The sequence below is a fragment of the Anticarsia gemmatalis genome, chromosome 11, assembly GCF_050436995.1.
Source record: "Anticarsia gemmatalis isolate Benzon Research Colony breed Stoneville strain chromosome 11, ilAntGemm2 primary, whole genome shotgun sequence".
Classification (NCBI taxonomy): domain Eukaryota; kingdom Metazoa; phylum Arthropoda; class Insecta; order Lepidoptera; family Erebidae; genus Anticarsia; species Anticarsia gemmatalis.
Window position 1 is genome coordinate 12,848,421 of NC_134755.1, and position 27,695 is coordinate 12,876,115.

The 27,695-nt window shown below is 36.1% G+C and overlaps 1 protein-coding gene across 1 annotated transcript; it reads right to left on the reverse strand.

Moving 5' to 3' along the window:
* Nucleotides 1-88: 88 nt before the first annotated feature.
* Nucleotides 89-26,969, reverse strand: LOC142976361 (synaptic vesicle glycoprotein 2C-like). The gene is made up of 10 exons (XM_076119643.1): nt 26,766-26,969; nt 21,185-21,388; nt 6,265-6,427; nt 5,745-5,923; nt 4,738-4,922; nt 3,301-3,452; nt 2,523-2,735; nt 1,959-2,144; nt 1,414-1,541; nt 89-1,036 (listed from the first exon to the last, which is right to left on the reverse strand). The coding sequence occupies exons 1-10, from the start codon at nt 26,878-26,880 to the stop codon at nt 981-983; spliced, it is 1,581 nt and encodes a 526-aa protein (XP_075975758.1). The 5' UTR covers nt 26,881-26,969; the 3' UTR covers nt 89-980.
* Nucleotides 26,970-27,695: the final 726 nt, after the last annotated feature.

Genomic DNA, 27,695 nt, shown 5'->3' on the forward strand with positions numbered 1-27,695 from the left:
AAAAACTGCCCTACCTATTTGAAATATTGCACAATCTTGAAAATATATTGTTAACAGAAATAAATACAAAAAATTCTGGAAAATTTTCTATAGTCCTCTAAATGTATGTTTTTTTAAGTTGTATTTTTTCTCAAAATAGTTGAAAATTTGGAAAATTAATGTACATAATGCGATATGGCAGCTTGATCACAGTAAAATGTACTATTGCAGTCACAAAAGCATAATTTTGAGTTATTTATTAATATTTTGGATTAAAGCTGTTTAGTCATTGCATTAGACTGATGTAGCGCCTTAAACAAAATATATTTTTACATGTTTTTAAAAATGTACGACAAAATCATTGAAAATAATCAGGATTTTTACTTATCTATATAATTGATGTATTTTTTTCTATCGTCGATATTATTATTGTTTACGAAAATAACTTGCAAAATAACTTTTTTTTAGTTTCTGTTTAAAGATACATTTTTAAAAATATGTAAAAAGCTAAAATAATATAATAAAATTTAATAATGTAGTTATAATCGTTCTCCCTGATTCGCCGGTAAATTGTTGTGTTCGACTGAAGACGAATGAGATTAGGATATGATAAATTATAAATAAAAGAGGAATATTTTTAAAAATACAGCCGTTTCATTCACATACCTTAATACTAAAATATAATTCTACAATTGGTAAGTACAGAGTAACAACTAAAGAACAAAACAAGGAATGAACACAAAAAAATATTTACAAAAAATATTTTATCAAACATACATATATCGTAAACCTGTGCCCAGCACTGGTATATAAATCTAATTATTAAAGAGTACTAACTAAAAGTATATTTTTTTACTTATTCTCACATTTTGTATCAATAAAAAATTATAACCTTACTTTTACATCACAAAAACAAACGACACGAGACGGAAGTTTATTTACAAAAACTGTAGTATTTTATAGAAAAATTCATAATTTTCTTTTGTATTTTGGAACATATTTTATTCTAATTTCTTGAGTGTTGTATTCGGTACTAGGAAGCATGCCAATCCGCATACTGTAACAAAAATAACATTTTAGAAAATTGATTACAGTGCCATCTAGTTTCAACAGCGTGTACTACTAAGTATGATGGACTACACGGTAAGTCATCATTTTGACACTGATTGTCGGTCGAGGTAGCGCTGTTTTCGAGGGTTAGCCAAGTGAATTCGGTTTTTAATAATTAATATATATATATGTAACATTCTGATTACTAAAAGTATATTGATTTAAAAAATATTTATTTTCTTATTCACCCATTAATGTGAAACCTCCAATCTCACAGATTTTAAGCCTATTGGAGTAACCGGATTTCACAAGGAAATCCATTTTTTAGTTTTGCCAGATATTATTATATATACTTTCATTAAATTCTTGCAAAGGGTTAGTTACCTGTTAAAACAGCTCCAATAGTGAGGAAAGGCGGAAGACATCCGTACTCTATGAGCGCTGGGAAGATGACCGTGCCGGTAATAGTGCCCAGTCTACCGCACATTAGAAACGTAGACATGGCCATTACTCTGAAAAATGAATTAAAGGATTAATTATAACGTATGGATTCAATAAGATAGAAGTAGATCTCAAGTTATTTTCTACAGATGGTGCAAAATGGAACTAAAAGTTTGTCAGTAAAAAAGCAATAGTTTGTCTACTGTCTCCAAAGTTTAAAAATCTAATTTGGCTTTAATTAATAAGCCTTGCGCTTTGTAACTTAAGTCCGACAACTAATTGGAGTTATCTTGATAATAATTAAGAATTGTCTGCGAAGGAATATTTGTGTCAGACTGGCCATCGTCAGCTGCATAAGTCTGCGGGTCACTAATGATTTAAATTCTCAATTTTTTATACCCCGCCAGTTATGATCCACGCATAAGAGGCTCTATTTGACACACATTTATCCAACAATTTCGAAAAAACATTGGAAAACAAACAATTACCTTAAAGACGTAGGGAACAGATCCACAATGACACTGGACAGCGAAGCTCCGCAAAGCGAAGTGAAGGCTAACGCGGCGGTTACCATGGCAACCACGGCAAACGCGCTGTTGCCCAAGAACGGCATCATGATGATCATCAGCGCACTGGCCACGTTGCAAAAGCCTGCAACCACTCGCTTGCCGCATCTATGGAGAATAGGAAATTTGATGGTAAATTCTTTCTTTTTATCTTTTGGTTTGTACTATTTTTGTTAAAATTAAGCTTTATTTAACCGTTTGCAATAGCTTCCTTGTTTAGTCTTCCGTTTGTCTATTTAGATGAAGGATAGTCAAGTAATTTTATATTTAGGTCAAATAAAACACAGTGTCTCTTTACTTTAGAAACGTCCACTAAAAATTTAACTATAAGAAATAATCATATCTAACACATTCTTTTTTATTACAACTGGAATAAAATTCCTCTAGAAAGTATTGTGTACACCACTAGAATTTAAAACGCACTTTGCATTCTGTCGATATAATCGCTTTATTTGTTTTAGCCCACAATTTTCACTTTTTTCTTACCTATTGACCAAGATTCCTCCAATCCCATACGTGAGCACAGACCCAGCGCCCACAGCCGCACTCTGAAGGTACGTCAACATATCCGTAGCTATCGGCACGCAGGTCTCGTCTCCGAGCGGCTGGTTAGCCGGCGCGATGGCCGAGCACAGAGTCTTGGAGTCGGAGCCGATCATGGCTGCCAGTTGAGGGTACCAGAGACGGATCGTGTTGGAGCTGGAAGAAGAATGGTGTCTTGTCTTGGTGTGATTGGAATTTTAATGTTTTGTCGTATGGTTTTAGTTGGGGCAATTTTTTGACTTTATCGTCTATTAAAGATACGATCGAACAGATAAAGAAATTCGCTAAAGAGTATTAAATGTTCTTTTATAATTATATTATCAATAATTGTTAATTTATTAATAGGTACCGTAGTTTGTGACGAATTATTAAAAACATCGGTACTCTGAAATTCTATTGTAGGCCTTTATTCGTACCAATAATAGTTTTATGTTTGCAATATAATTAGTTTAAAAAATAATGTAGGCCTATTTTCCTGCCAATCCGGGTTTTGAGCCTGCTGTATATACTTTGCTTCCAAAAAAGCGATTCTTAAGATCCATATTAAATAAGACTTTAGAAGGAAACTTTAAACTGAGGTATCTTTATACAAGGAAGAAAACAATGATCGATTAAAAGGCCATAGTCACTTTAAGAGATCACAGTGCTTTAGTACATACCCAAACGTTTACTAGGCTATAATATTGTCATGTTAAATTGATCATAATGATTTAGTACATACCCAAACATACATCCCTGGTGTATCATACAGACGAGGGCCAGCCACTTAAGATGTGGTGGTTTGAACAGCGGCGCCAGCTGTGCCCAGCCTCCTCTCAGAGCTGCCAGTCCTTGGCCCTGCTGGTCGTTCTTCTCTTCTACCAGGGTTTTTACCTAGAAGTATAATAGTTATTAAAAATTTCGAGTATTTTTCAGCAGGCCTGTGCTTCTCATGTAGAGCCTCAATGAGGCGAGACAGGTGGAGGGCATTAGACAGCTTTTCAGATTAGCTACCGGGGTGGTTTTTTACTGGAAATCCAACATTTCTCCCCTAAGAAAGTTCTGCATCCGAAGGAATTTCTCCCCCCGACATAATAATAAAATAAAAGAAAAGGTACATAAGATGGTAAAGTAATGCATTTTTTAGCCTAAGAAAAAAGGCTAACATTATAGGATAGGCATAGCGCTATTTTTTTGCTTCTGAATCTAATTTTGAAGTCTCGTTATTTTAAAGTTGGAACTATGAGGCGTAGCCTTACGTCTAATTAAAAGATTCAATAGTTTCAACTAAAACTTCAGCTCATGGATATCAATAATAATTATTCATTAGGTGTATTAAAAGACATTTTTTTCTTTCTGAGCCCATATTTGTGTTTCAAAGCTATGCCTTATAAAAGCTGTAACTATGGCAATACCTCATATCTCACAACATATTTTCAGTGCAAAATTCAGTTGTTTTTCACCGTAAGTCTTGAAAAATAAGGCCAAGGTGCCGTTATGTCAATGAAAATTCTGGATCTTGTATTCCTTCATCGTTTGCTGTATTGAGGTCATGTCGAGTTAAATTGTATCGCGTGAATGAGAAACAAATGTACCGTCTGATTTAGAACGTGTCGCTTTAATATGCAAAATTGAGAGTTATATGCGTATGATAGATAGCTTTGGGTATATGTAGCATGTTTAAGGTCAAATCGTTAGGAAGTCGTTTATTTTGAGGACTTGATATATTTAGATTAAGGGTCTCTGAATTACTAAATCTGTTGGTAATTACCAAGACTGTGAATCACTCTATAGTCTGCTTATTAATTTAAAAGTTAATAAATAGTAAGCGGCAAAGGTGGATAATCTAACGGCTTAGCTAAATTTTTTGGCGGTAAATCTTGGTAATCACACAAAAGACGAATATAAATAAATTGAAGTAAATCTTTAGCTACTGTCATAATACCCATAATCCTGTAATAGGTTATTTCACTTATCAGACACTTAAGGCTTGCTACAAACATACGGTTCGCTATTAATCGGCCTAGCAGGGCAAAACCGAATATATGGACCCGATTGGCACAAGCCGAATAAGTGAGTCGAGTTGGTTTTGTTGTTCGGTAAATATTGCCGAACCGAATGTGCCAAACGGAATAGGTATGAAGCAGGCCTATCACAAGAAAACTTAGTTGCTACTCACCGGAAACTCTTCAACAGGTTTCCCAGTGTTAAGAGTGTAGATCTTCCTAAAGACTGCCATGGCTTCCTCGTTCCTTCCCCTGGACATGAGGAACTTGGGGCTCTCAGGTAAGCAGAGGAACACCAAGCCTGTGAGGAGAGGCATCAGCGCCGTCGCGAGGAGGAACAGGTTCCAGGAGTGGAATGCTGAAAAGACATGAAAGTAATGTTTAAAACTGTCATATAAAAAAATGTATGTGTAAAGTTTAGTTTTATATATTGATCAGTTTATTATAATTATTTGACTGCCTCCGAGGCGCAGTGGTTAAGGCCACCACGCTGCTACCATTGCGTCGGGAGGTCGTGAGTTCGATTTTCAGGGGAACAATGATTTGTGCGTTCCGTAAATAATTGTTTCGGGTCAGGTTGTACTTTGTGTCCGTTTTTTGTATGTTTGTAAAAGTCCCCGCGGCACCTGAGCAATTCTTAGAGCGGGAGTTTTTTTAAACTAAAAAAACAACAAATTATTACACCAGTTTGGTGGTGTTTGTTAGCGCGCGTCGCCTGGAGAAAATTAATGTTTTGTGTGCTATTCCTCGAATATTAAAAGTCATGCCTGGTTGTACTTTGCAAAGCTATGGTTTGATAAGATAATGAAACAAATGCACAGAAAACGGACGACCAAGGTTGTGCCTAAATAATTTTATTCTGGTTTCCCAAAAATATATTCTTGTTTTGTTTTATATGGATTACTAGCTTTTACCCGCGACGAACTTTCCCATGGGAATGCATTATTTTCCCGGGGTAAAAAGAAGCCTATGTCCTTTCTCCTATATAATACATAATATCTCCATACCAAATTTCATGCCAATTGGTTCAGTAGTTAAGGCGTGATTGAGTGTAAGAACAGACAGACAGAGTTACTTTTGCATTTATAATATTAGTATCGATAGATATGTCAGTAGAAAGTAGAAGTAAATATTTCATACCTTGCACTCAATAAAACATTATAATTGTAAAAAAACTTACTTAAAGAATTAAACAGTGTGAAATCCCACTCTTTGGTGAGGATGGCCCAGGCGAGGAGTGGCAGCGTCGTGCTGGCGATGGTGTAGAACAAGCTGGTCAGCAGGATGATCCTGGCTCGGAGCTCAGTGCGGTGGAGTTCCGCTATGTACGAGATTAGGACTGCGAAGGGACCGTTGAAACTGGAAAAGAATAAAATAGAATTTGTGCTTAGTTCGTACCCATTATTCATTGAACTGAATGACAATAGTTTGCTTGCAGACATGTCTAAATACAATAGATATCAAGTTTTGTCTCACGTAGAGTTATGTGCTGTACGGTTAAGCTATCCTAATATCTTCTGCTATTGTTTACAGTGCTTATTAAGCTACTTTGCTGGGGTCGATTCAAACTACGACATTTTATACTTACTTATAGAGGTTGCAGTAGCACCTGTAGATCGCTAATTGATATACTCATACTAAAAATAAATATAAAAGTTTCTACTTAAATCATTACTGAGTGATGGATTAGAGGTACTCACAGAAATCCGCTAGCAAATCTCGTGACCAGTAACATGGGGAAGTTCTGACTGAGGGCTGCTGCGACCTCCACGAGGCCGGAGCAGAAGAAACCCCACACCATGATCTTCCGCCTGCCGAGCGTGTCTGACAGGAAACCCCATACCATTGCCGAGGATATCATACCTGGAAACATCATCATTAACTTATTCGTACAGCTTACCTAGATGTATAAATCAATTTGAGAACAGAAGATTAAAGTATGACACCTGCTAAGAATTCCTGCAAACTGTTTAAGTTGCAACCAAGTGTCATCTGCTTCCAAATTTGGACTTAGTGTAACATATACATTTCTCGTTTCCTTCGTATAAAGACTGTATAAAAGGGCCAGTGTCGCCATAAGCAGTGAATATAAAGTTAGCACTAAACAAAAAAAAGCGTAATTTTTAATACTTCGTTTTTTTACCTATTACTTTATGCCCGTAATTTGTAAGTTTGTAGCTAAAAAAATAATAAAAATGCATGTTTTTTATAAAAAAATACACATTGTGTCATTCATTTTTCAGGTATAAGTTAATAAAAACAATACATTTCAGGTGATTCAACTCTTAAAACAGTGTGGGCAGTTGTTGTTTTTGAAAAGAAAGCCAAACAGAGTTTATCAGTGTAAATTATTGTGCAAGATTCTCTGACTCATTGTTTTAACGAAAATATTTTGAACAGTAGTTATCTAAGGTATTTTCCTTGTTTTACCGGTGAAACAGTAATTAGAAACGCTAATATATAATTGTGATAATGAAGATTATTTTGGTATTTTTGGTGTCTTTAGCCATTCCCACGACAAACTTCAGCAGCTTAGCTGTAAAAGCATTACAGATAGACATCTTCATACCTAGTAATATTATGTGAAATCGGCTTTTGCCCGCGTCTTCGTGCGCAAACAAATATTTCCCGGGCTTAAAAATATCCTTTGTGTTAATTTATTTATTTATTTAAACTTAATATACAAATTTGTATAAAGGCGGACTTAATGCCAGGGGCATTTTCTGCCAGTCAACCTTAGGGTGATGCAGAGATTATTACGAAGGTGTTTAAAAGAGGAAGGAAAGTGAGTTAAGAAAGAGTGTACAAATAAATAATAAGATAAATAAGCGATATGAGTGTAAATACATAAACATAAATAATATGTACATCTACTATATAAAAATAAGTCGGGTTTTCCTTCCTGACGCTATAACTCCAGAACGCACGAACCGATTTCCACGGTTTTGGATTCGTTGGAAAGGTCTCGAGCTCCGCGAGGTTTATAGCAAAGAAAATTCAGGAAAAAATTCAACAGAAAGGCGAAAAAACAGAGAAAATCATTTTTCTCATACAGCGCCATCTCTGATACATAGCATGTACTACATACCAATATTTGTATCGTATTTCTTTTAATATTTTTATTTGACAGCTACTCATTGTAGATGGTGCCGGTGCGTGATATATTGTTTGACAGAGAATTTCATGTGAAAAAACGGTATTGTGTTCAAAAAAGTAAAAAATATAAGTTATTCGTTTCCTAACATTTTAATTGGAAACCAGTTACGTGTATTGTGCAGATTTTTATTCGATTTCAACAGCAGGCATTTTGTCTTTAAGGTGGTAAGTTAAACTGTGTAAATTATGTGGATCGTGCATTTGAGGTTAAATTCACTACTCTGTCCATAGTCCAAAATGCCTAGAGGACGACGTGCGAACATCGGCCGCCGCACAAGACATGCAAGCCAGCAACAAGTGTATTCACAGAACTTAAGCGAAGTAAGACAAAATATAATAAGAGAAAATGCCCGATTAAGACAGCGCGTGAGCACACGAAGATCATTGGCATCATACAATCGCTTGGCATTCCAATATGATCCCACTGCGAACTACAGTAATGATGAAAATTTAGATATTGGACCAATGACGACTGTATGCCGATATTGTAATGCGTTAAAGTTTAAAAGAGAAACGGCTGGATTGTGTTGCGCAAGTGGAAAAGTCAAACTGGATCCATTACTTACACCACCACAGCCACTGAAACAATTGTTCGATGGAAGTGATCACGATTCCAACCATTTTCTTCAACACATCCTTGAATACAATAACTGCTTTCGCATGACTTCCTTTGGAGCTAATATCATTCGAGAAGGCGGCTTTATGCCGACTTGCAAGGTAAAAGATACAACACACAGAACCAATCACTCACACTAACAAAATGAATTGCAACAATAAAAACTACATATACACCAAACACTACACCATCACACGATCAGAAGTTACACCGTATTCTTCAACAAATGATTGTTTGCAATTACAGATACAAGGACAAATATATCATTTGCATGGTTCAATGGTGCCATCACCGGATGAGCCGCATCAATTTCTGCAAATATATTTTATTTCGTCGATGGTGGATCAGCTGAATGTGCGTTGCAATATACAGGGAACACAACAGTTAAAGAGACGAATTATAGAAAAGTTGCAAGCATTTTTTCACGCTAATAACGCTGTGGTTAATATGTTCAAAACAGCATTGGAACAAATGCCATCGGATACGCACAAATTTGTCATAAGAGCGGATTGTACCCCAACAGGTGAACACGTACGAAGATTCAATGCACCCACCGTTAATGATGTTGCTGCAATTATTGTTGGCGATCCAACTAAATCGCGAGACATTGTCGTTCAGCGAAGAAGCAATATCATGCATCGTGTAAACGAGACACATCGTTTGTACGATGCGTTACAATATCCAATCATTTATTGGCAAGGGCAAGACGGATACGACATCACGTTGAAGATGGTCGATCCAATTACAGGTAAAATATTCACACACTAATTATATTGCTATTATTGGTTTCTATTAACAATTCATTTAATTTTGCATTTTCAGGTGTATCAACGAATAAAAATCTAAGCGCAATGAATTACTATGCGTATCGTTTGATGATTCGTACACATGAGGAGAATGTCATTCTGAAGTGCCGTCGGCTATTCCAGCAATTCGCTGTCGACATGTATGTCAAAGTCGAGACCGAACGTTTAGCGTTCATCCGATACAATCAGGCAAAGCTACGATCTGAGGACTATATACACTTGCGTGATGCTATTCATTCAGATGGCGATGTTCAGAATGTTGGACGTCTGACGATTCTTCCATCATCATATATCGGAAGCCCACGCCACATGCACGAATACGCTCAAGACGCTATGACGTACGTGCGAAATTATGGAACTCCGGATTTGTTTATTACGTTCACTTGCAATCCGAAGTGGATGGAAATTGAACGTGAGATGGAACCGGGACAAAAACCGCAAGATCGCCATGACATAATCGCCAGAGTATTTCAGCAAAAACTCAAGGTTATGATGGATGTGCTTACTAAGTATCGAGTTTTTGGTGACACACGTTGTTATATGTACTCGGTGGAATGGCAGAAGCGTGGACTACCGCATGCTCATATCCTAATTTGGTTGCTGAACAAATTACATTCAAATGAAGTGGATGACATCATATCAGCTGAAATTCCTGATCCAGTCACTGATCCCCATCTACACGACATTGTGACGACGCAGATGGTGCATGGACCGTGCGGTGCTTTGAATCCATTATCGCCTTGCATGGCTGATGGAAAGTGCACAAAACGATATCCGCGACCGTTAGTTGCTGAAACAGTCACAGGGCACGATGGATATCCAGTTTATCGTCGGCGTTCAAAAGAAGATAATGGTCGAACTATTAAAGTCAAAGTTCAAAATCAAGAGATTGAGATCGGAAATGAATTCATTGTACCATATTGCCCGCTGCTATCACGAATTTTCGAAACACATGCAAACGTTGAGAGTTGTCATTCGGCCAAATCAATCAAATATTTGTGCAAGTACGTCACAAAAGGCAGCGACATGGCTGTGTTTGGTATTGCGTCGGAAAATGCGAATGACGAAATCAGCAACTTCCAAATGGGCAGATACGTCAGTACTAATGAAGCACTGTGGCGATTATTGTCATTTCAAATTCATGAAAGATATCCCACAGTTGTACATTTAGCAGTGCATTTGGAAAATGGCCAAAGAGTTTACTTCACTGAGGCTAATGCCGCACAACGAGCTGAGAGACCACCATCGACAACATTGACTAGCTTCTTTTCAATGTGTGAAACAGATCCATTCGCAGCGACGCTGATGTACGTTGAAATGCCCAAGTATTACACTTGGAATCAATCAACAAAGAAATTCCAACGTCGCAAACAAGGCACCCCAGTTCCAGATTGGCCACAGGTGTTTTCCTCTGATGCACTAGGTCGTATGTATACTGTTCATCCTAGAAATGATGAATGTTTTTATTTGCGACTGCTGTTGGTAAATGTACGTGGACCAAAATCATTTGCGCATTTGAAAACTGTGAATGGCCACCAATGCCAAACATATCGAGAAGCATGTCAACTATTGGGTTTGCTGGAGAACGATTCTCATTGGGATTTAACACTTGCCGATTCAGTTGTTTCATCAAATGCGTACCAAATACGAACGCTGTTCGCAATTATCATCACCACATGTTTTCCTTCACAACCAATGCAGTTATGGAACAAATACAAAGACGACATATGTGAAGATATCTTGCATCGTTTGCGCATTCAAACGAATAATCCTGACATGCAAATAACCGATGAAATCTACAATGAAGGATTGATTCTGATTGAGGATCAATGCTTGACTATTGCAAACAAGCTACTGATTGAAGTAGGAATGATTGCGCCAAATCGATCGATGCACGATGCATTCAACCAAGAATTAAATCGAGAGCTGCAATACAATGTTGATACATTTCAGGAATTTGTTCAAAATAATGTGCCGTTACTGAATGAACAGCAAAAACAAGTATACGAAACATTAATACAAGCGGTGGACAATAATACTGGTGGTCTATTCTTCCTGGACGCACCTGGAGGGACAGGGAAAACATTTGTCATTTCATTGATTTTGGCCACTATTCGATCAAGATGTGACATAGCTTTGGCGTTAGCATCATCTGGAATTGCGGCGACTCTTCTAGATGGCGGTCGTACTGCACATTCTGCGCTTAAGTTGCCACTCAATTTAAACACAATTGATACTCCAACATGCAATATTTCCCGATCCAGTGCAATGGCAAAATTGTTGATGCAATGCAAGCTCATTGTTTGGGATGAGTGCACAATGGCACATAAGAAATCACTTGAAGCACTTAACTTGACACTGAAGGATCTTCGGCGAAATAACAACATCTTTGGCGGCTTGATGATATTGTTGGCAGGCGATTTCAGGCAGACTTTGCCAGTAATTCCCCGTGGAACGCCTGCAGATGAATTGAATGCTTGCCTGAAGGCATCACCTTTATGGAATAACGTAAAAACATTATCGCTAACCATTAATATGAGAGTTCAACTTCAAAATGATCAAAGTGCTGCACAATTTTCCAAACAATTGTTAGCTGTTGGAAATGGAAAAGTCCCAGTTGATGTAAACAACTAAGTATTAACTAACTAACTTAACTACTTAATTATTAACAGTTGTTCAGTTAGTTTGCTAGCAAACCCGGCGAACTCCGTTTCGCCACCAAATGGCTTCGTTTTATGTAACATTTCGTTTTGTGATTAAGAGATGAAGAAACATTTTTTTATGTTTTATATTTGAAAAGGAAAAAAATATTGCATTTCACAACAGTAATGAATTCATTTTGAATACAAAAATGAAGTGTCATTTAGTTGAACTTCTCTAAGTATATGAAAGTGAATCCAAAGTAAATACTGAATCGAAGCGTTATACGTGTCCGCAAATTATTCGAAGATTCATTGAAGTGCTCTTTGGTAAACCACATTTTTTGTTTTTTGGTCTGACGTTAACACAAACAAAGCGGATGGTTTACCAACTCGTGAACACGCAACGTATAACTGTCCATGTGAAAAACAATGATTCTCTAAATTTATCCCGCAAACACTAAGCGATTGGCCTTGCGACTTGTTAATTGTCATTGCGAACGCAAGGCGAACTGGAAATTGTAATCGTTTGAAGTCAAACGGAAGATCGGTCGGAATCATTGGTATTCGAGGAATACATACATTTTCACCTGCGTACTTTCCGTTAATGATGGTTGCCTCAATCAAATTCGACATAAGTCTTTTTACCGCAAGTCGAGTACCGTTGCAAAGTCGCGGTGGATTCAAATTACGCAATATCATAATAACTGTACCAACTTTGAGTTGCAAGTTATGTGGTGGAAATCCTGGTAACTCCAGAGAGTTCAAAAACTCCGTCGGATAATTTACTACTTCATCGAGATTTGTTATAGAATCAACGGATTTGTATGTCACCAAATCGCCTGCTATTTTTGATTGAATGGTGAAATTCAGTGCGTGTACATCATTATTCTTTGCGGCAAGAATTGCTCGTTCACTTAACCAAGCATAATTCTGATAATTCTCACTAATGTTTGGAAAAACATTTTCAATAAGAGCTAATTGAGAGTCTACAAATCGACAAAAGTCGTTGGTAAGAGTAATTAATCCAGATGTCGCATCAACTGGGACTTTTCCATTTCCAACAGCTAACAATTGTTTGGAAAATTGTGCAGCACTTTGATCATTTTGAAGTTGAACTCTCATATTAATGGTTAGCGATAATGTTTTTACGTTATTCCATAAAGGTGATGCCTTCAGGCAAGCATTCAATTCATCTGCAGGCGTTCCACGGGGAATTACTGGCAAAGTCTGCCTGAAATCGCCTGCCAACAATATCATCAAGCCGCCAAAGATGTTGTTATTTCGCCGAAGATCCTTCAGTGTCAAGTTAAGTGCTTCAAGTGATTTCTTATGTGCCATTGTGCACTCATCCCAAACAATGAGCTTGCATTGCATCAACAATTTTGCCATTGCACTGGATCGGGAAATATTGCATGTTGGAGTATCAATTGTGTTTAAATTGAGTGGCAACTTAAGCGCAGAATGTGCAGTACGACCGCCATCTAGAAGAGTCGCCGCAATTCCAGATGATGCTAACGCCAAAGCTATGTCACATCTTGATCGAATAGTGGCCAAAATCAATGAAATGACAAATGTTTTCCCTGTCCCTCCAGGTGCGTCCAGGAAGAATAGACCACCAGTATTATTGTCCACCGCTTGTATTAATGTTTCGTATACTTGTTTTTGCTGTTCATTCAGTAACGGCACATTATTTTGAACAAATTCCTGAAATGTATCAACATTGTATTGCAGCTCTCGATTTAATTCTTGGTTGAATGCATCGTGCATCGATCGATTTGGCGCAATCATTCCTACTTCAATCAGTAGCTTGTTTGCAATAGTCAAGCATTGATCCTCAATCAGAATCAATCCTTCATTGTAGATTTCATCGGTTATTTGCATGTCAGGATTATTCGTTTGAATGCGCAAACGATGCAAGATATCTTCACATATGTCGTCTTTGTATTTGTTCCATAACTGCATTGGTTGTGAAGGAAAACATGTGGTGATGATAATTGCGAACAGCGTTCGTATTTGGTACGCATTTGATGAAACAACTGAATCGGCAAGTGTTAAATCCCAATGAGAATCGTTCTCCAGCAAACCCAATAGTTGACATGCTTCTCGATATGTTTGGCATTGGTGGCCATTCACAGTTTTCAAATGCGCAAATGATTTTGGTCCACGTACATTTACCAACAGCAGTCGCAAATAAAAACATTCATCATTTCTAGGATGAACAGTATACATACGACCTAGTGCATCAGAGGAAAACACCTGTGGCCAATCTGGAACTGGGGTGCCTTGTTTGCGACGTTGGAATTTCTTTGTTGATTGATTCCAAGTGTAATACTTGGGCATTTCAACGTACATCAGCGTCGCTGCGAATGGATCTGTTTCACACATTGAAAAGAAGCTAGTCAATGTTGTCGATGGTGGTCTCTCAGCTCGTTGTGCGGCATTAGCCTCAGTGAAGTAAACTCTTTGGCCATTTTCCAAATGCACTGCTAAATGTACAACTGTGGGATATCTTTCATGAATTTGAAATGACAATAATCGCCACAGTGCTTCATTAGTACTGACGTATCTGCCCATTTGGAAGTTGCTGATTTCGTCATTCGCATTTTCCGACGCAATACCAAACACAGCCATGTCGCTGCCTTTTGTGACGTACTTGCACAAATATTTGATTGATTTGGCCGAATGACAACTCTCAACGTTTGCATGTGTTTCGAAAATTCGTGATAGCAGCGGGCAATATGGTACAATGAATTCATTTCCGATCTCAATCTCTTGATTTTGAACTTTGACTTTAATAGTTCGACCATTATCTTCTTTTGAACGCCGACGATAAACTGGATATCCATCGTGCCCTGTGACTGTTTCAGCAACTAACGGTCGCGGATATCGTTTTGTGCACTTTCCATCAGCCATGCAAGGCGATAATGGATTCAAAGCACCGCACGGTCCATGCACCATCTGCGTCGTCACAATGTCGTGTAGATGGGGATCAGTGACTGGATCAGGAATTTCAGCTGATATGATGTCATCCACTTCATTTGAATGTAATTTGTTCAGCAACCAAATTAGGATATGAGCATGCGGTAGTCCACGCTTCTGCCATTCCACCGAGTACATATAACAACGTGTGTCACCAAAAACTCGATACTTAGTAAGCACATCCATCATAACCTTGAGTTTTTGCTGAAATACTCTGGCGATTATGTCATGGCGATCTTGCGGTTTTTGTCCCGGTTCCATCTCACGTTCAATTTCCATCCACTTCGGATTGCAAGTGAACGTAATAAACAAATCCGGAGTTCCATAATTTCGCACGTACGTCATAGCGTCTTGAGCGTATTCGTGCATGTGGCGTGGGCTTCCGATATATGATGATGGAAGAATCGTCAGACGTCCAACATTCTGAACATCGCCATCTGAATGAATAGCATCACGCAAGTGTATATAGTCCTCAGATCGTAGCTTTGCCTGATTGTATCGGATGAACGCTAAACGTTCGGTCTCGACTTTGACATACATGTCGACAGCGAATTGCTGGAATAGCCGACGGCACTTCAGAATGACATTCTCCTCATGTGTACGAATCATCAAACGATACGCATAGTAATTCATTGCGCTTAGATTTTTATTCGTTGATACACCTGAAAATGCAAAATTAAATGAATTGTTAATAGAAACCAATAATAGCAATATAATTAGTGTGTGAATATTTTACCTGTAATTGGATCGACCATCTTCAACGTGATGTCGTATCCGTCTTGCCCTTGCCAATAAATGATTGGATATTGTAACGCATCGTACAAACGATGTGTCTCGTTTACACGATGCATGATATTGCTTCTTCGCTGAACGACAATGTCTCGCGATTTAGTTGGATCGCCAACAATAATTGCAGCAACATCATTAACGGTGGGTGCATTGAATCTTCGTACGTGTTCACCTGTTGGGGTACAATCCGCTCTTATGACAAATTTGTGCGTATCCGATGGCATTTGTTCCAATGCTGTTTTGAACATATTAACCACAGCGTTATTAGCGTGAAAAAATGCTTGCAACTTTTCTATAATTCGTCTCTTTAACTGTTGTGTTCCCTGTATATTGCAACGCACATTCAGCTGATCCACCATCGACGAAATAAAATATATTTGCAGAAATTGATGCGGCTCATCCGGTGATGGCACCATTGAACCATGCAAATGATATATTTGTCCTTGTATCTGTAATTGCAAACAATCATTTGTTGAAGAATACGGTGTAACTTCTGATCGTGTGATGGTGTAGTGTTTGGTGTATATGTAGTTTTTATTGTTGCAATTCATTTTGTTAGTGTGAGTGATTGGTTCTGTGTGTTGTATCTTTTACCTTGCAAGTCGGCATAAAGCCGCCTTCTCGAATGATATTAGCTCCAAAGGAAGTCATGCGAAAGCAGTTATTGTATTCAAGGATGTGTTGAAGAAAATGGTTGGAATCGTGATCACTTCCATCGAACAATTGTTTCAGTGGCTGTGGTGGTGTAAGTAATGGATCCAGTTTGACTTTTCCACTTGCGCAACACAATCCAGCCGTTTCTCTTTTAAACTTTAACGCATTACAATATCGGCATACAGTCGTCATTGGTCCAATATCTAAATTTTCATCATTACTGTAGTTCGCAGTGGGATCATATTGGAATGCCAAGCGATTGTATGATGCCAATGATCTTCGTGTGCTCACGCGCTGTCTTAATCGGGCATTTTCTCTTATTATATTTTGTCTTACTTCGCTTAAGTTCTGTGAATACACTTGTTGCTGGCTTGCATGTCTTGTGCGGCGGCCGATGTTCGCACGTCGTCCTCTAGGCATTTTGGACTATGGACAGAGTAGTGAATTTAACCTCAAATGCACGATCCACATAATTTACACAGTTTAACTTACCACCTTAAAGACAAAATGCCTGCTGTTGAAATCGAATAAAAATCTGCACAATACACGTAACTGGTTTCCAATTAAAATGTTAGGAAACGAATAACTTATATTTTTTACTTTTTTGAACACAATACCGTTTTTTCACATGAAATTCTCTGTCAAACAATATATCACGCACCGGCACCATCTACAATGAGTAGCTGTCAAATAAAAATATTAAAAGAAATACGATACAAATATTGGTATGTAGTACATGCTATGTATCAGAGATGGCGCTGTATGAGAAAAATGATTTTCTCTGTTTTTTCGCCTTTCTGTTGAATTTTTTCCTGAATTTTCTTTGCTATAAACCTCGCGGAGCTCGAGACCTTTCCAACGAATCCAAAACCGTGGAAATCGGTTCGTGCGTTCTGGAGTTATAGCGTCAGGAAGGAAAACCCGACTTATTTTTATATAGTAGAACATAATAAATATTACTTATGATATATAAAAAATAAATATAGATACTATAAAATATGAGATATATACAATAATAAATAAATATAAATATACACTAAGATAATTGTGACGATTCTGCAACTTTGTTAATGTATAATAGAATACGGGAATAAGGGCGAACACGCATTTTACCTTAAAATGCCTGTTCGCGTTAAGTGACTTTCAGTCAGCCTGGGACCACGGCGAGTGCAACCTGCGCCGAAACGTCAGGCATTTTAAGGTAAAATGCGTGTTCGCGTTAATTCCCGTATTCTATTATACATTAAACATGCAACGCGAGAGTTTAAAAGTTATGATCCTTTGTGTTAATCTGGATTTTAAGCTAAAGGTGAACCAAATTTCATTGAAATCTATCAAGTAGTTTTTAATGAAAGAGTGACAAACATACTATCCAAATTTACAAACTTTCGCATTGATAATATTAGTAGGATCTAATGTGTTACGCCTTGACAGCTAACTTTCGTGTTAGCTTGGAGATACTTGATCCGAAGTCAGAAATAAGCTATTTTCCAACAAGTTTTTATACTACAAAAATACGTTTAAGTGAAGCTGCGTGGGCCTGTCTCTTATATCTTTCTCATACCGTTGCACTAGTTTTATTATTAAATTAATATTTACAATGCCGACTGACAATCAGCACAACGGGGTGACTTTATTACACCAAATTTGTTTAACATTTTAAATCATTTCTATATAGTGTGTGTGCAAATATTGATGTACAGTCATGAGCACAATGTTTGTTAGTTTGCTACTAAATGGGATCGCGTGATCATCGTGTGTTTTTATGATGAAGATTCTTATGAAGTCATTTAAGAAATTAATTTTAATTGCCTGCCCTTTTGTTGGAGACAAATTCACGTGAGTGTTTAATGGTTTAATCGCTACTATATTATTTTGTTGCTACTTATAGATTTCTAAAAGATGATTTATGTTTCTATAGCACTCATAAAATCTCTACATGTGACTTATATTGTGAAAAGCAAAAAATCTTGAAAAATATTTTTGACACGGCGTAGTCAAGGTAGGATTTTGTCTTACATAATCTGATCATGAAATTCTAAAACCTACCGTTGACCAACTGTAATATTTGGACAGATTAAGATTTTATTAATTCCTGAATACTGGTGGGACCAAAAGCAATTATTTGGATGCAAAATATTGACTCGACACTTGACATAATAAATAAACTTAAAATAAAGAAGAATAAAAAGCAAGAGCAGAAAAATCAGAACACGCGAAGAATTAGAACAATAAATCAGATCACAAACAAACACATCGTACTGCCAATAAACGTTTAAGACACCTGTCTGCACTAAACAAACACAAAATCACTGTGTACTTAAATACACAAGTACATAATACATATGTACGCAAACACATCTGATTTCTATCACATTGTGTACTTTGTAAAACAGTTTCCACTCAAATATTGATATTGTGACGTCATAATTATGTAAAGATATTATTAATTGTTACTTGCATGTTTGAATATGTTACTGATAGTCTTGATGATGTGGAATAGTTTAAAGTAGATCAAGAGAAAGGAAAACTATCTGAATATGAAGATAAAAAGAAAATAAAAGATGCACCGATTCAAACAAATCTGAAAAATAAGATTGACACTGATTTTAACAAAATTCACGGGCCGATGCTATTAATAAATAAAAAGTATTTTATTGTTATCGTTCAAAATATATTTTACAATATCCGAATGAAACTGAAGATTAAGGAAATTACATAACACCTAAGAAATATAAAGAAAAATCTTCGTAACTGAAATAATACTCAAAAATATTTAGGTGTTTCACAAGGTATGACTTTAGGTCCATTCTGAAACATACTACTTTCGTGTCAATATTTGTTCACTAAACAAAAGTAATAGGAAAAAAATATAAATAGCTAAAGTATATTTACTTTCCCGACTGCAAAAGTAATCAGAATCTTATCTATAAGTGTTAACGGAAGGTTCACTAAGAAATATGAAAACGATTCCAACGTTTGTATGTTCAAGAGTTATTTTATTTGATATTGATTTGATCTTTGTTTTGCCTGTGTCTGTTTGTTTTATGTAAATATACATATTTAGGTCGTTGGTGACTTTGTTCGTTGCTAAGTAACTGTTTTCGTTTACAGATAGTGTTTTTAGGAATGGTTAATTGTGGGTTTTGCGTCATCGTTTTTGCTAGTAGAATTAAGTAGAGTTCTTTCACCATGTTAAAAAGGCGCTTATTTATCATTATTAACTTTATTTTTTATTAATATTTTTTTATAATCGTGGTTAGATAACAGATTGCATTATAGATTATTAAATTAGTGGAATTTAATTAATTTCAATTAAATTTTGTTCTAAAATTATTCCGCTTATCCTATATCAATCCATTAAACTACGACAAAAGCTACTAATACCTAACTAAATTTCATCGTAAATCCAACCGGTAAATTTTATTTATTTACTTATTGTTATGAACTCTCCAACAAAGGATCTACAAATCTAAATACACATAATCGACATTTAAACCATAATGCTCCTTCAATTTTAGGAAATTACAGAATTACAAATTTTGCGAGATTAATAAAAAGTTATGGTAAAAGGTTTTGATATAGCCACTTTTTATCAAGGATTCACTTTTACATCAGTTAATTTGGGACCTAAAGTTTTGACAATCCTTTCTCAGTAACAAACAAACAAGACTTCCGCATCGTAATAATTAGATCGTAATTAAAGACAATAGAACTGTTATTGTGATACACATGTTCATAATCGCGTTATTTATTAGCCGAGTGGAATAGTACACTGTAGTGGCCATGTTTGATGACGATGCAACATGTGACGTGACGTCATCTTTGTTGATACTCTGTTGTATGGGGGTGTGTCTGGGATCGAGATTGTAGTTAATAAATAATAATAATGATAAATAAATATATCATGGGACCACTCACACACGGTCATTTGATTCGAAACTAAGCAGAGCTTGTACTATGGTAACCAAATAACTGATAAACATACTTGTATAGATAAATTGAGAACCAGACTCAGAACAAATACTCTTGCTCATCACACTAATATTTGCCCCAGGTTGGATTCGAATCCGCCGCACGCGGCGCTGCGGTTTTTGCGGCGAGGTGACCACTTTAACCACTGCGCCAAACGTGCAGTTATAAGAGTACAAGACAATATACAATGTGTGGATCGCACAAATAATTGTTAGGTGTGGGAATCGAACCCACGACCTCCCATCGCGATGGTAGCAGCGTGGTGAACTTAGCTACTGCGCCACAGAAGCGCCTTTTGATTAAGGATTAAAGATGTGGTTGATGGCTTTTAGATTTGGTGTCTATAATTTAAAAATTTTGTGTGGTGTTAGGGATTATACTAGTTTTTCGACACGGGGTCTTAAACTTTGGCATTATAATATATGTAATTCTAATATTAAGTTGTATCAGCTGGGCTTGTTTTACAAGTTGTTTGCTATTATATAGTGAAAGTTTTTAATACAAAATAAATCATTTTTGTTTTGTTTTCAGGGACAAACATATCTAGTACGCGATCACGCAATACCATTTGACATACATACAATAATGGTACATCGAATTGGACGTCTAGACGCTTGTGAACCTAGGATTTATTGACTTGTTACTCAGGTTGTACTATTACTCTACTAGCACAATTCTCTAACAATATCGACAATCGACCATACCGGCCGGCTGTTGATAAATTTTGTACGAAAAACTGATCGGTGGACGCCTCTAGCGGGCGCCGTAGGAACTATTTCCACAGTACACTTTTAATGTCAAACTACCGTAAGTACCGACTGTAGAGAATGGCGCTATAGGCAGCTACAAAATACAATATGATTGATTGATTTTATATATTTATAAAATTAGAGGTTAGGATACCTTATTTGTTTACCCATCAGTCAGCCCGTGACCACGGTCGATGCAATAATAATATTATGAATACTGACTGGCTCAAAAACAATTCAATTGCAGTCCTTACCTCCATAAGTCATAGCAGTAACAGTGCCCATATCCAGCAAGCTCAGTCCCATATCACACTGTGCCCTCGTGAAGATGTACGAGGTGGAGCTGGTGACGGAGACGGAGCTCCAGAAGGCAGGCAGCGAGCACAGCATGAGAGCGATGTTGAACTTGCCATAGCCGGTCGCCGCGATTGCTTCCTCGAAGTCTGAAGGTTCGGGCTCTGGAAGGTAGAAAGGCTATTATGATTCTGAAAGTAGGAGTAGATGAAGTCCCCAAACCACAAGTGGCCAGCGTGGGGGTCTCAAGGCCTTAACCCCTCCCTCATTACGGGAGGAGACCCTTGCCCAGCTGTGGGACATTAATGGGTTAATTTATTTATTCTGAGAAAAACCTGAGAGAGCATAAAACATGAGGTCGCTGTGCAGTGGAACAGCACAGTCAAGTTGATTATTATTTGAAAACACAACAGTTACCCTCTTATTCATAAAAACATATGAAGTTATGAAAAGCTTATAAAGTGTTTTGTTTCTTCCACTCCTTAGCAAAGTGAAAAAGAGAAAACAGATAGTGTTTATGAATAAGCTTAGCAAAGTGAAAAAGAGAAAACAGATAGTGTTTATGAATAAGAGGGGTTAGAGGCACTAAAAACTAAATGGAATATCGACGATTTGAAAGGGAGTTTGATAGAAGATAAAATAGATCTTAATAGGCTGAAAGAATAGAATGAAGTTAACTTATAAATGAATGAAAGAAAGTTTGAAATACAAGATTTTATAGAGACAAACACAAAAATGAATAACTTTACAGAAAATATGAAAAAAGCGTTTGAAATAGTACTTTAAAATAATATAAAGATTACTCAACTACTTTTCAACTTCGTAGACATTTTATAAAGACGATGTTTGTCAGTCTGTCATGAGCGATGTACAATAAAGAACTGTCAACGTATTGCCTCATTCAACACAGTATTAAAATTAATTGAAGTCGTTTGTACTAGTGATGTGGACCATGTTTTTGGTAACTATTTATACAAGTGATTAGAAGTAGTTGCTGCAAAGAAGAATATATATTTAGGAAATAGAAATGCCTGTGTTTTCTAGACTTATCAATTAAAGCTAGATTAGTGTAAAGTTTTGTATTTTTGTTTACGTTAATGTATATTCTTTGTACATTACGAGTTAGATATGTAAATAAATGTTATTTCAGTCTAATTTGTTTAAAAAAGAAATAATTGTTTAGAATTTCTTTCATTGTTTCCATTTTTGTATTGTACAGAGTGTTAGGTATCAAATCTCTCAAGATTATTTAAGAGATTTAAAGTGTCATATCACGGAAACTGTGAGTCCATATTTTAGTTGATTGATAAGAAAGTAGCAGTCTAGTATGTGTACCACGTATCTCAGTTGACAGCTAGTGTAAGTCAAATACTGTCATCATCATCATAGTGATCATCAGATCACTATTCAGTACATTTCTGCTTTGACGTAACTATAATCTAAGGAACAAAAGTTAAACAATGTACATCATAGTGGATTACAAATAATTGTCAACTGAGATACATGGTAGCCCCCCCAGACTAGTATGTCTGCCTAACTGCTTGCATGGTAGTATTGGCAAAAAATTATTAATTGTTACTTAGGAAGCAGAAGTATTTATCAATATTAAATGCTTACAAAAATGTGATGTTCATTTAACACATTCGAAGCAGTTGAAATTAATTTAGTACCACGGGACTTTTATTATATACAAATGCGAGAATCGTTTCAGTACCATCACTAGGACACTTATTAACAAACTTGTGTTGTTATATAATGAAAACTAGTAATTGATTAATATTGTTGAACTTAAGAGTTAAAGACATGCAATGAGGCATGTGATCGTACTGTTTACAAAACTTTTGTACTTTATTTTATTAATACTTTCGTGTAAAGGTTTTTGAAAATTCTGAATATTAGGGGACTCTTACGTTGGTAAACATTTATAGTCAACGAATTGAGTAACTCCTATTGCCGCATGTCCGATTCTCATAAAAGAAATTTTGAATATAATGTGCCTCAAAAATTATTTTCACATGTTCTGACTGTGAAGATAATCGTAAAAACTTGCTTTCCTAATAATTCTTCAAAACAGATCTTGAAAGAATACAAAGTCGCGTATTAGATGATTGATGATTGAAGGCCAAATCATACTGCACTTCTGAATAAGGACTTTAAGAGAGATTATTGTATCACTAATATAAAAATTTACAAGGATCCACAAATCTATACTAATATTATAAAGCTGAAGAGTTTGTTTGTTTGTTTGAACGCGGTAATCTCAGAAACTACTGGTTCGATTTGAAAAATTATTTCAGTGTTAGATAGCCCATATATTAAGAAAGGCTATAGGTTATATATCATCACGCTACGGCCAAAAGGAGCAGAGTACCAGTAAAAAATGTTACAAAAACGGGGAAAAAATTCACCCATTCTCTTTTATGTGACGCAAGCGAAGTTGCGCGGGTCAGCTAGTCGTTAAATAATTTTGAAAAACAGTTAACAATTTTCAGATGCAAGTCATCACGATATTGAAAATTGTCGTGAATTAAAACAAACCCAATAAAACCGAGTAAGCCAGCTAAAATATGCCAATACGCATCAATAACACAAACAAGTCTCGCACTAGTCTGGTTTTAACCTGAAATCCTGGACCCAAGCCAACATCTCCGCGCTTTGGGACTTACGTTAATGTCGCTCTTTAATAAATATAAATAAATATCTTTGGACAACTCACACATGGTCATCTGTAGCGCTATTTCTTTTTTATATTACAGAGTATCGAGAGTTTGACATTTAAAATGTACTAACGTTTTAGTTCCTAACGCATCTGCTAGAGGCGGCAGCTGATCAGGTTTTCATACAAAATTTGTCAATAGTTAGCCGATTGTAAATAGTCGATAATTACAGAAAATCGCGCTTCCGCAACGCTATTCTTTTCTCAGTACTATCAAGAATCGAAATTTTAAAAAATACATGAAATTACAGTTTCTCAAAAACACGCTAGAGGCGCTGATCAGTTTCCTTTACAGATTTTGTCAACAGATACTATGAGGTACCTATACAAAAATACCCCTTTTAATACGTACTTATCCCACAATAAATATATGCGCTGGGTTTTGAACCTACCACATGCGACCAGCTATTGAGGCAAGATCATGTTAACTGTTAACTGCGCAAAATGTAGCATTTTTACGCTGGATCTGTGTGAGTTGAGCTTAAATATCGCTCCTTGATTTTATTACCCTTGTCCAATTCTGATGAATGTTAGTGCCACAGGTGCGAGGACTTGCAAAATGAGTTTCCGATTGAGACGGACTTTGAGATCTTATTTTGAGTAGCCTTGTTGAGATATATGTTTATGTTGAGTGCTGATATACCAAATTAAACAAAGTACATATCAAAGTAAATTGTTTTATTGGAAAACTAGGGGAATGTTCAGAAATTAACCCTCTTAGTGCTCCTCTACACTTCCTAAGGAATCGCTCAGTAGTTTTGGCTGTGCGTTGTCCATCAGTCAGTCAGTCAGTCAGCAACGGAAGAATTTTTCATACATCGATTCATTGATATTTACTTAAATTACTCATTAATATTAATTGATTATTTTACTTAAACATGAGTTTATTTTACATTAGAATTTATTTCTTGATGTTGATTTTGCGCAGAAATTGAGCAACTATTTTACAAATCACTGATTGGAATAGGTCTACAACTTTTATTTTACAAGTCAAATCATTAATTGAATTATTGTGAAGTCGGGATTATCCAGGCTTGCATTCTGATATTGAAATCTCATATCAAAATCTGCTTATAATACCTACGTTCCTATAAATTATCTCTACCTTTGATTTGATGACGCATAATATCATTTGATTTACTGAAAGAAAGGTTTATTCATTGATACAAAGAAGAGCTGTTCTTAAACTCATATTAATGTTATCTGATTGATGTAAATTGTTAAACAACCAATGTCTTGATTATGTTCATAATACGTACCAGTATAAGTGCATAAGTTGCAAGACGCGTTACAAAGTTTTTTTAAAAGACAATGTGTATAAAATGTGTTCTTTATGGATTGGTTACCAAGCAAATTTTTTTTCCAATAATCTAGAACTTTGAAGCCGAAATCACTGCTTGAATAAATGTACGATAGATAGTAGAATATGAACTAACAAACATAATAATATAATTGAATTGAAATTTAGAATTAACAAAAACATGCATTTTGTCACAGATTGCCAAACACTTATTAAAGTACGACTAATAAAAAATCTCGTCGCACAATATTTTCATTGACGATAAAAGATAAATATAAGTTGCCTTGTAGTTTTCCGTTAGGCGTCACCGTCACTGTGCCTATAGAAGGATTAATTATGGCATCAGTGGATACTGCGAATCCTTGCACACTAATCCTTTGATTAACTACTAGTAATTATACGTGAACACTTTTTTTTTAGAAAACTCCCGCACTAAGTATTGCTCTTGTGTCGCGGGGACTTTTACAAACATACCAACAACGGACACAAAGTACATCCAGACCCGAAACAATTATTTGTGGATTGCACAAATAATTGTCCCGCGTGGGAATCGAACCCACGACCTCCCATTGGTAGCGGCGTGGTGACCTAATCCACTGCGTCACGGAGGCAGGTCGTTAATAAATTAACAGAACAAAAATATATTTTAAACAAGCTAAAAATAATCAAATTCAGGCTTAATCACTATATGAAACTTCAGGTCGGTAGGATAAGAAGAAGACATGTATATAATTCAGCTTGCGCTTAATTAAAACAAATTTAAGAACATCGCAAGTGAATTAAATGCTTTTTATAATAAATCAATTTTTATATTTCAAACAAAACTATGGTTTTATTATTAAAGGTCGAAAGAAAGAAATGTTTCATGGGAATGGTTATATAAAAATGCTATTAATGATAATGTTAGGTTCTATTATGTTGCTTGCATTGAAAATTGATTTCATGGCTTTGTTTGTAATTACACACTAATTTGTCGATTTAAAATGAAATATAAATAGAAATGTAAATTGTAATTGTAAATGAAATATTTATATTTTGTAGGTATCAATTTCGATACTATTGCATTACTATCCCAGTTTTTGGCAAGGATCTCTTCCTTGGATTAGATAGAGGCTAGCTCGCTATTCCAATAAGATTGGAAAGTGTGGGTTGGAGACTTCGTATCTCTATAAGAACTGTTGAAAGAAACTATCAGGCTATATACCGACGTTTTCTTTTACCGTTAAAATGGACAAAAATAATTCATCATTCGACAACGGATACAAAATATTTTTATCACCTAATGCGGTATAATACTTGGATTGCAGTTGGATTGATGATTCGTTTTTTGCACAATTATTTTAAATCATATATGAAGTTATTAAGTCTCCAACCCTCACTAAATTAGGGTGGTGTATGCAATGCCTAACTTCTCCTTCACTGAGGGAACAGACCCTTGATCAATGCTAGGTTATATTAAAATTTGTTAATCGTTTGTTTGAAATAAATATCAAATGAGTTTAATAGGTTTCGGATGCGTACATACCTTGAGCCAGCTTCTCCAAATTGGTAGACGAAAGGCCAGTGACCTTGAAGAGATGATCATGAGGTATCTCTTCCTTCACCCCAGTCTCTTGCGCCTCACTCCTTGCCGTCACCATTTTGTAGAAATTTCGAACCGCACGTCCAGTTGTTGACTAATATTACGCGTGTTCCAATGTACCATTCTCAGAGTAATGAGGTAATGTCTTATCGTTACTGCTTTAAGTTATAGCATATAGTTTGCTAAGGATTTTCTGGTGTGCAGAACAAACAGTCGTTTGTGTTCTTTTGTAAACAAGCTACTGCTGTGTATTTGGTGATAACACATGATTTTATCTTGTGTTTTGTTATAGATTGTTTTATAGGTTTTGGTTTTGGGGATTTTTTTGCGTGTGAATTTTTGTGGTTTATTTTTAATGTTATTAAGTTTTTTTTTATCATTTTTACCGCTTTTAACTTCGCTGTCGTTGTCCAGATCATGTAGATTGTTTTATTCCCAATTTGCCTGATTCGGAAATTGATCCTGAGATCTCGATAGTCGCGTGGACTATTTTTAGGCACCTCAGTCTGCTGTAAATTTTTTGTTTTTTTTCACTGTGATATTAAAAGGTTTGTCAGATTATGTTGCAATAACCGAAAATATTTGTAGGAACCTCTATCAATAATAAGGTTATACTGTTTTCAGTGAGGTTATTAAGGTGACCGTTTATTGGTATTTTAGCTGAAAATCAAAGGACACGGAAGGTTTTTCCGAAAATAAATTGAAAACACGTTTAGAAGAAAGTTATCACATTTTCTTCGGCATGACTTGCAGTTTGTAATTGGTACCTGGTCTACAAGATTCGTCCATGATGAACCATGGGATCTGTTCATACGACTACACATATTATGAATTATGTCAGTCAATTAAATGAAAATGTTTTACGGATTGGTC

Coding starts and splice junctions, on each gene's coding strand:
- LOC142976361 (XM_076119643.1), bottom strand. CDS start 26,880: ATGGTGACGGCAAGGAGTGAGGCGCAAGAGACTGGGGTGAAGGAAGAG. Junction 2,736..3,300: donor CACCAGGGATGTATGTTTGG/GTATGTACTAAA, acceptor TTCTTCTTCCAG/CTCCAACACGATCCGTCTCT. Junction 1,037..1,413: donor TATTGGAGCTGTTTTAACAG/GTAACTAACCCT, acceptor TTTTTGTTACAG/TATGCGGATTGGCATGCTTC.